This window comes from Eurytemora carolleeae, unplaced genomic scaffold (assembly GCF_000591075.1).
Source record: "Eurytemora carolleeae unplaced genomic scaffold, Eaff_2.0 scaffold308, whole genome shotgun sequence".
NCBI classification, from domain to species: domain Eukaryota; kingdom Metazoa; phylum Arthropoda; class Copepoda; order Calanoida; family Temoridae; genus Eurytemora; species Eurytemora carolleeae.
In genome coordinates, this window is record NW_019396484.1 from 334211 (window position 1) to 345159 (window position 10949).

The 10949-nt window shown below is 31.9% G+C and overlaps 1 protein-coding gene across 1 annotated transcript; it reads right to left on the bottom strand.

The window, feature by feature from the left end:
- Window positions 1-6: 6 nt before the first annotated feature.
- LOC111704137 (very long-chain-fatty-acid--CoA ligase bubblegum) lies at window positions 7-3172 on the bottom strand. Its single transcript, XM_023476277.1, has 6 exons — window positions 3056-3172; window positions 2626-2663; window positions 1374-1450; window positions 914-1002; window positions 388-485; window positions 7-150 (listed from the first exon to the last, which is right to left on the bottom strand). Exons 1-6 carry the CDS (start codon window positions 3147-3149, stop codon window positions 25-27), a joined length of 522 nt encoding a protein of 173 aa, XP_023332045.1. The 5' UTR covers window positions 3150-3172; the 3' UTR covers window positions 7-24.
- Between the last annotated feature and the right edge of the window lie 7777 nt (window positions 3173-10949).

A 10949-nucleotide genomic window follows, 5' to 3' on the forward strand; every position in this document is an offset into this window, starting at 1 on the left:
TTCCAGCTGAGTACTCCTGGATAGCTAGGAGTTCGAGAATATTGAATAGTTAATTCTAACCTTCCAGCTGAGTACTCCTGGATGGCTAGGAGTTCCAGAATATTGAATTATTTTGTTCAAGCTTGAAATCTCATTCCGAAGTTCCCAAACCTAAATAAGATTAAAAATATTTTTATAGATTCTTTAGGTAGACAATTTTTTAGAAATTTTTTTGAGCTGACCCTTTTTATCTAGATAATGAAAAATGGAGCAACGTCTCTTTGTTTAAATGTTTAAGGCTTCAGATGTTTAAAAGTTTGATAGAAATAAGAATGAAGATATAAAGTCGAAAAATAATTTTTTTTAATGAGGATTAAGCCGCGCAATTAGGAAAAGAAAATCTTCAACCTTATCCAGCTGTTTCTGATCTTCTACAACTAAGATGCTACATTTAGAGTTCTCCAGTATGTACTTGCAGGCCTCTTTCCCATTGGTCGGATACACACCTAAAAAGGCTATAGTTAAGGAACCCTCATATTGAACAAGTAAATAGATCGATTCACAATGATCCCCTTAAGCTTTTATTATAGATTAAAAAATATGTGTTTTAAATGAATAATAAGTTTTTTGCCCAAAATGAAATTTTCTAACCATACATAAACCTTTGCAATCTTTCCAAAGAAATTGGGTTTTTTGCCACAAACTCTGATTAAATTATCTAAGTTTGAAATATTAAAGATGTTCACCATTAGATTAGACAGAGATATGAGAATTGATGTTTTTGGTTTAGACTCAATTTCTTTAGATTATTCAATTTAAAGGAATTCATAGTTTGAAATATCTAAAGTCAACGATCATAAATATAAAATTAGGAAATCAAAGTTTGTTGCAAAGGCTCAATTCCTTTGAATTGATTCAATTTCCTTACGCTTACCTACTGATAATCCTCCTGCATGTATTGCTGCTAAGCTAGCTATTGCCCATTCCGGTGCATTGAACCCAAGAATACAGACAGATTCAAACCTTGAGAGAATATTTGTTTTGATATCTCGTCAAGCTACAATAAATTGGATGTAAGATGAAAATTTTACATGCTTTCAATCATAACTCCTTTTATTTGAGAAAAACAACAATGTTTTGAATATCTCTGCAAAATTTTTAAGAAAAACAAATTTGCCCATTTTCATCTCAAAAGCCAATAAATTGTGTACAACTACTTTCTAGGAAAATTATAAATTGTATCTAACCAGCGTTTCCCTTGACCAAATTTTGTTATTAAACAGAATATTTTAACATTATTTTATATTTTTGCATAACATATCTCATTATCATCATTAACAACCACTTCCAATTGCATGATAAGTAATAGATCCAAAATTTGGCTTGTTACGTACCTATCCAGTCCCAGCTTGATAAACGCTTTAGCAATGTTTTTTACTTCTTCCTGATACTGAAACCAGGTCCAAACTCTCTGGAAAAAAACATCCTTATAGAAAAACTGTTTCTTGAAAATTGAAAAAAATTGAAGTTGCGTACACGGGTGCTTCTTTGCAGGTGCATTGATTACAATATGACACATGTAAGTTTAATTTAAAGAGACCCTTCCAGAAAAGATGGCAATGCCCTATTCCCAACGTGCTTTCAAAGCTTCACTGATCAAGTGCGAATTAGATATCAATGTTTATAATTGAGAAAACTGATTATTTCAAATTGTTGTTTCGCTACAAAGGAACTTGCGCATTGGTTCTGAAGGAAAACATCAGAACAAAAAAACTTTAAAACCTTAAAAAAAAAATGTGTTCCAGAAAAATGATCAGATAAAGGTTTCAATGGTGCTGTTGTGAATCGGGCATTGACATCTTTTCAAGTAGGTATCATTCTAAATAACAAAAACTTGAATAATCGTTTCACGAAATTTTCTCATTTTTTTCGAAATTTCGCATCGTTTTCGCATTTACTTTGCTTTATTCATTTTCGCGAAAAAATGCGAAATTTCGCTAAAAATTTTTCGAAATGCAAGCGAAAATTTTCGCATTTTTTAGCGTAATGTTTCGATCGTCGCAAACCCTAGTTTTAGGTAAAGGACATTTTAAACTTCTTAAAATATAAAGAAAGAAAATGAAAAAATACTTTTGAGATAATTTATTTTTGGAGGTAAAAAACGAGTAATTTATTTAAGATATTTTTGTATTTTGTGTTTCACATTTACATTCTCTTTTATTTCTAAATATGAGTTCTGTGTCGAAAAAAACTTAAAATATTTAAGTTTTAAATTTGCAAAATGTATTTTAAAGTTGTGTTGTTTCAATCTAATCTACAGAAAGAGAAGAGAAGTTCTGAATGTCTAAAAGCATACGTTTATAAAATTTTTGAACATTTTAGAATAGTAAGGCCGAGCCAAATCACCTTAAACCGAGTTTTTTTTGTTAAATCGACTTTTGCATAAGAAGTACTAAGTTCAAGTGATATATAATGTAAAAGCTATAATATTTTGTCTAGCTTGCATATTTATGACCTTTTTCTCCAATGTCCAAGAACATTTTTTTTTCAGCAAAACTTTATAGTTTGACGTCATACGATACAGTCACGGATTTGGTTTATGTTTGCCAATGAAAGGTGAGAACGAAAAAAATATAAAATTCACACCTCATCATTGCTGTGCGGGTCCCGAACTCTCATAGCAGCTGCAAAATATAGAAAATATACAATTTTTTTTTATTTGTTCTGTAGTGATATGAAAGCTAAGAATTAAAATTAAAAATCAAAATCTACGGATATTTCTCCGATAGATTTTAAAATATACAGGGTTACCCAAAGAGGATGAGACTCAAAGACGACTTCCAAAGTTATTTTTTCTTGAATAAAGTCTTTGCTCTCTTCCACTTTGCTAAATTTTGACCCTTAAAGAAACGCAACACGACCCAAAAACGTACTGATGGCACATTATAGCTGTAGGTCCCCCTTTACTAGCTGTAGGTCCCCCTGTACTAGCTGTAGGTCCCCCTGCACTAGCTGTAGGTCCCCCTGTACTAGCTGTAGGTCCCCCTGTACTAGCTGTAGGTCCCCCTGTACTTACAAAGGTTTGCCGCTTCATTAACTGATTTAGTTAGTAATCCAGGAACAGAAATAGGAGTGTACCCAGCCTCAACAGAACTAAAATTCATAATCATTTTATTGTACTGTACTGTACTGTACTGTACTGTACTGTACTGTATTGTATTGTATTGTATTGTATTGTATTGTATTGTATTGTATTGTATTGTATTNAACAGAACTAAAATTCATAATTGTTTTATTGTACTGTACTGTACTGTACTGTACTGTAATGTGTACCCAGCCTCAACCGAACTAAAATTCATAATCATTTTATTGTACTGTATTGTACTGTAGTGTGTACCCAGCCTCAACAGAACTAAAATTTATAATCATTTTATTGTACTGTTCTGTACTGTACTGTGTACCCAGCCTCAACAGAACTAAAATTCATAATTGTTTCATTGTACTGTACTGTACTGTACTGTACTGTAATGTGTACCCAGCCTCAACAGAACTAAAATTCATAATTGTTTTATTGTACTGTACTGTACTGTACTGTACTATAATGTGTACCCAGCCTCAACAGAACTAAAATTCATAATTGTTTTATTGTACTGTACTGTACTGTACTGTGTACCCAGCCTCAACAGAACTAAAATTTATAATTGTTTTATTGTACTGTACTGTACTGTACTGTACTGTAATGTGTACCCGGCCTCAACAGAACTAAAATTCATAATCATTTTATTGTACTGTACTGTGCTGTACTGTACTGTAATGTGTACCCAGCCTCATTAGAACTAAAATTCATAATCATTTTATTGTACTGTACTTTACTGTACTGTACTGTGTACCCAGCCTCAAAAGAACTAAAATTCATAATTGTTTTATTGTACTGAACTGTACTGTACTTTGTACCCTTTCTCAACAGAACTAAAATTCTTAATCATTTTTTAGCACTGTACTGTACTGTACTATGTACTCTTTCTCAACAGAACTAAAATTCTTAATCATTTTATAGCACTGTACTGTACTATACTGTGTACCCATTCTCAACAGAACTAAAATTCTGAATAATTTTATTACACTATACTGTACTGTGTACCCTTTCTCAACAGAACTAAAATTCTGAATCATTTTATTACACTGTACTGTACTGTACTGTGTGCCCTTTCTCAACAGAACTAAATTTCATAATCATTTTATTGTTCTGTACTGTACTGTATATTGTGTGGCCTTTCTCAACAGAACTAAAATTCATAATCATTTTATGTTTATTGAGTAATATAAAATTATTAATTTTATATGACTTGAATCTTTTTTCTTAGTGCTTTCTACTATGAGGGAGGGAACCCCCGGACAACATGAGCCTTCGCTATGCAAACACGAGCCTCCCAGATTTGCTAGGCAGACCGAGCCTCCACTATGCAGACCAAGCATCCGCTAGGCAGTGAACGAACCTCAACCATACAGAACAGATTTTTAAAATCTTGGTTTTAATGTGTAATGAAAAAAAATAGCAGAGAATTGGTCTTCATAGTGGAGGCTCGGTCTGTATAGCAGATCTGGGAGGCTCGTGTCTGCATAGCAGAGGCTCATGGTGTCTAGGGGTTCCCTCCCTACTCCTATATATTTACTTTGCTTGTTTTTTGTTTGTAATAAACGTAAAAACGGCTAAACCCATCGGGCCCAAATGTTGTGTGGAACCTCTTATGACCCTTTTACAACAGAACTAAAATTGATTGTGATTTTAATATAATATCATTTTATGTTAATTATTGAGTTTATCCAAAATGTTATTTTTATATGACTTAAACCTTTTTTTCTGAGTGTTTTCTGGAATATACAGGGTGTCCCAGAAAGCATGATAGTAGTAAGACCACTTGACAGTCGTTTTACTAGTTTTAGTTATTTCAAAGAAACTGAGTCTTTGTCATAAACTCTGATATTATGATTCCTATATCTTTCTAATACGATGACGTGATCTTTGATAATTTAAATTAAGAAGTCAGAGATAAAAAGTCTAAATTTGAAATATCATAGGTTTACATCATTAGGTTATAAAGATTGTAGGGATTGGAAAAGGAAAAACTGAGTTTGTGGCGAAACCCCAGTTGCTTTATGAAGCATTAAACTTAACTATTAAGTTATTTTTATTTTGAATGAACCTGCTGTGAAGAAATATTATATTAGTTTTTGGCCTGGTAGCGAAGTTCACAGTGGCTCGGAGCTTGTTTTACGGGGCTCGGAGGTAAATTACCTGGCTTACTGGCAATTTGTTGAGGCTTAAGACGACGTAATACCCCCCTCCCTTGTCCATGGGTCTTATTTTCAACAGGTTTTGGTATTATAAGATATTTATATTGAAGGTATTATATGCTTCATTTATTTTGCCTACGGTTACCAAACAGGAATAAGACAATGCTCGCAAACCATTTTCATAGAAATATAGTTTTAATATAAATAAGAAATAGGTTTTATGAAATTATGTTTATCGAGTAAATAATTAACCAAACCAACCTCATTAGAAATATCCCTATAAAATAAACTCTGTTCAATTATGGAAACATTTTAATTTATTTAATCTAATTTGGGCGCTTCACACATTATATTACATATATACAAAAAAATCCTTTTTCAACTAAAGTAATGAAATGACTACAAAGAAAAACCTTCCAGTGTTATACAGTTTACAGAAAAGTTCCACCTAAAGATTTGATACTTAGCTTTATTTGTTTGCTAATTCTAGTAAACAACAAAGTAGCCTTTTATGTTGAGAGAGTAATAAAAAATAGTTAAATTTGAAGAAAAAATGGTGCGAAGAAATGTTGTTAATTAGTATTTGGGGGGAAAACACCTCTAGGGAAAGCTGATTATATAACCTTTGTCCAAAAATCCAAGGGGGCAGCCCTCCCCACGAGATTCTTTGGGGGAAAGAGGACTATTGCCCCCCTTCGTGTACGCTTATATCTTATATTTTTCAGAGCTATTGGCATATTTGGCATAGAGACTGATAATTGTGACGCACACAGTTAGAGACGTCATCTGGTCGACCAGTGTAAGGAACGGCCTGCAGTGGTTAACATTATGAAAATCTTTGTAAAATAATTTATGACATTTTTTTCTAAAGGAATGTCCAGTGGGTGTGGACAAGGTGTGCCCCTAGCAAAAAGCAAATCCCTTTACAGGGTCCATTACTATACAGACATTTTCTGTATTTTCTTCCATTTTCCTTAATTGTACAGATAAGAGATCCCAACATTAGTATTTCTTAGAATTCTTTATTATATGTGGTTTGGTTTTGAAACTTAATTAAAGGTTAATTTCTATTTCGTTATGGCTAAAATACAGGGTGTCCCACAAAAAATGAAAATTGGTGAATAGTTTTGAATGTCTTCTTCCACATACTGTATTAGATATTAAAGACTTTTTGCAGTTTTTTTTCTTTATAAAAATGTTTAACTCATATATATTTTACTGTAAAATCAATTTTACGATAATATAACTGTCACATACAAATTTTTATTAGTCTCTTAGTATCAAACAACGTATCAAGTTATGGAAAAAGACATTTTAAACTACTCACCAACTGTCATGTTTAGTGGGACACCCTGTAACTGAAGTTTATACGCGGATATATGTATGTGACGCGGGATGTTATACGATGTTCTGTGTTCACTAATCTACGACCACATCGCAACTAAATACGCAACAAACCAACGAAGCAACTGTATATACCTTCAGGCAGGTGGGGTGGATGTTAAGGCCATTTTGTAGATTTTGTTCCAATAATATATTTTTTAAAGGAATGTATTACAAAAGTTGGTTTCAATTTATAACATGACTAAAAATATTCAAAATATTAAGTTTACAATTTTTATTACGCAAGCAAGATTTTAGAATTATTTACAGGTGAGCTAAGATATTTGGGGGGTTTACAAAAACCTTAGTTGAACCAAAGCCGGTTTTTTATCAGAAAACCAGCACACCAACAGAGGCAGTTTTATTTATTCGAGAGTAATATGTATAATAAGATTGATATTTTCTCTAGTTCTTTTTATAAGGCTGTTGTGAAATGTTTAAACCACATTTTTATCAGTCGTCTATTGTATATGTTTTTTGTATTTTGCCCATTACTCCTTAACAAAAGTTAAAAACATGCAAATGTTTGGTCTAGGGCTACAAAAAAGTAAGAGTGAGTTGGAAAGGTAAACCCGAAGGCCAGGGTGTGTAACACTTTAAAGTCGAGGCTGTATACAAATTGATGAATAACTTGCAATATTGTCTAGATTTGTAGTAAACGCCTACTCCATAAAAATTTCTCGAACCAGTATCTATCCAGGTACAGTTCAGTTTTATTTAGAGCTATCAATGTTTAAACCCGGCCCGGGTACAATCTTGTTAGCTATCGATATCAATCAATGAATAATGGGTTTTACGTAGAAGTTTACAAACATAGATAGTTAATAATGTACAACGTACTGCAGGTTTACAGAATATCATGTTTACCCAATATTTATTACAGATTAAGAAGTTACAATTACAATATCCGCAAAAAATCATATCCATATCACAAACAAAAACTAAAATATATCTATTGGTATTTCTCCCTTTGCCCCTCCCCCTGCACTGTTTTGAATATTGAAAAAAATCCTTTTGTAACAAACCATGAAAGTGAATTTGCATGAATGTTTCTTTTTGCTAAATCATTTGTAAATTTTATTTCAAATATTTAATTTGATAAAATCTAATAAATAGCAAAATAAACACGATAATGATCAAAGCCATTCCTTGGATAGAGGATTACTTTTATTTCCTTTTTTAAACTGCAATTTTTCTTTTAAATGGATAATTTCAAGTTGATAATGTATTATTTTCAATTTTTGGTTTTCTACAAAATGGACTTGCGAATTTTTTTCGCACATGTAATGATACAATTACAAATACTTGAGATTTTATCAATAAGTCCAAACTGTCATAGTGCCATTTTTACACGACAGGTCATTTTTGATAGCTCAATTAGTCTTAACTTTAGAACCTATGTTACCCACAAACGTAAGTTTTCGTATTTACTGCTGTGGTTGTAATTTATATCAATATTGATGGAGACTTTATTTTGATTTCTACCAAGCAATTTCAACCAGCAGAAAAAAATTTAAACAAATAGAAGTTGTCAATTATCAACTTCTCTTTGTAAACTTGTAATTTAAAATTGCTTGTTAGGGATCAAAGCATTATTAATAAAAACTCGTCTTTATTGGATTGATATCGCTGACCAATGTATATTAAATGTTTTTTGATGGGCTATATGTATTTAAAATATATTTAACTAGATACAGAGCGTCCCATATCATATTAGATTATATGCAAGATTCAACTCTGAAATACGCAAATATTACTCAAAAAAGCCTGCATGTTTTCTGCGTGCAACGTGCAAATTTTTATGTTGGACTTATACAATGTTTTAAAATGATTTATTCTTTTTAAATCTTCAATTTGGAGCATTAAACGATCCGAAATCTGTAAACAAGGCTACTTGAGTTATTTTGACGTAAATTGAATTATAGTAGAATGATGTGACGGCCAGCTGATGTACTTTGTCGTAAATATGTTAGTTTTTGGTGAGGGGGATGAAAAAAATAATACAGGGTGACCCAAAAAGGATGATTCGGTAAAGACGTTCTGAAACTTTTTAAATGTGACGATTCCAAGTTTAAGTTAAGTCTTCAGTCTTAAATATAAAATGTGATGGCTTAATAAGGCGAAGAAACAAACAAGTTTACAGTTGCAGGAAGATATAAATATGAGGAAACAGACTGAACAAATTATGTACAGTCGTCTCTGAGCCTGGAGTCTTATCCTTTGTGGGTAACCGTGTAACTATAAATTACATTTTTTTCTAAATAACTGAAAAGAGAAGACGATTTTTATAAATGTGTATAAAAAAGTTTTAATTCTTCAAGAAAAATACTTGTGAATCGTCAATTTGATTTCTAACAGTAGACATCAATTGCAATTGAACGTAACAGTAAGAGGTTGTTATCGTAGATATCATAGACTTTTTTGAATGTGGTCTGTCTGTGTTTTTTTTTGAGGGGGAGGGGGGTTGAATGGATGCTGAAAATATTTAGTTGTTTTTTATTTCATCTATCAATTTATATCTAGGAAATTTTTTAAATTTTCCTATTGTCTTAAAGGCAAAACCAGGCAGAAACCAAATTTTGAAATCTCAACACTTTAAATACAGGATGTCCCACGAAACATAACAGTTGGTGAATAGTGTATAATGTCTTCTTCCATATTTTGTTAAGTTTTTTTTATACCAAAGAGAATAATAAAAAATATCACATATCAAATATTATAGAAAAATTTATTTCAAAGTAAAATATATTTGAGTAAAAGATTCTTTTAATGAATTATACTGCGAAAATTCTTTAGTATCTGATACAGTATATGGAAGAAGATATTCAAATTTATTTACCGATTGCTGCAAAGATGGTATTGTCCGATTCATAACTGTACCGTAGTTCGTTAATATTTAGAATTTTGTAAACAGATTAATTTTAATTGGGCTTTCTCTAAAAAAGTGCACATGCTTGCACATTTCTACTGCAGGAAAACATATTGAATTTATCAGAATTAAAAACTTTTACCACTAGAAAAACTGCAATATCTTCCACATTTTTAATCATTAATCAGATAAAGATTGCTGCGGTGCCGTTGTGAATTGGACATTCCTCTTTGCATGAATGATGGTTACCTTGAAATTACGCTTTCAGTCAGTTGATAACTACTGTAACTGTTTTGATAGAGATCATGATAGAGATCATGATAGGGATCATGAGAGGGGTCATTACAGAAAATATGATAGGGATCATGACAGAGATATTGATACGGATCATTATAGGGATCATTGTAGAGAACATAATATGGATCTCAATAGAGGTCATGATATGGTTAATGATAGATCATGATAGGTATCATGATTGGGATAATGATAGGTATCATGATTGGGATAATGATAAGGATCATGATATGGATCATGATAGAGATCATGATAGACATCAGGATAGAGATCATGATAGGGATCATGATAGAGATCATGATAGGGATCATGATAGAGATCTTGATAGGGATAAAGTTAGGAATTATGATACAGATCATGGTAGGGATCATAATAGGATCATGGTAGGGATCATAATAGGGGGTTATAATGGGGATCATGATTGGGATCATGATAAGGATCATGATAGAGATCATGTTAGGGATCATGATAGGGATCATGATATAGGGATCATGTAAAAGATAATGATAAGGCTCATGAAAAAGATCATGATAGTGTTCATGATGGGGATCATGATAAAGATCATGATAAGGATCATGTTAAGGATCATGATATAGATTCAGATAGGGATCATAATTATATTTCTTGATATTTTTGTTAAGAATAAAATCATAACATTTTGAATATTTAATTCATGTAGTTTTCAGTAGGAAAATTCAGGGGAGAATGCCCGTCCATCCCCCCGCCCCCCCCCCTCCTAGTTGCACCTGTTGATTGAAAACAAATTAAAAGTCATGAGAAATAGATCATAACGATTTAAATTTATTAAATTTAAATTAATTAATTTATATTACAAAATTCTCAGTACAGACACACATCATTTTGGATAAAAAGGACATTTCGGGACTAAACATAAAATTTAAATCATTGAACAAATTTGTACAATGCTATAAATAAAATATGCGTTCAGAAAATGTAAGGTTCTTTGAGTATTCTATGTGTATTTTAGCACTATAGTAACGAGGTATTATAATTTGACGCTCTGTATATCTTATAAGAATATATTGCGTATACCGTATATACCCACATTCATTTGGTTGGATGGGGCCCTTGAAACAACCAGTTCTCCGACACCTGTGAACCATCACAG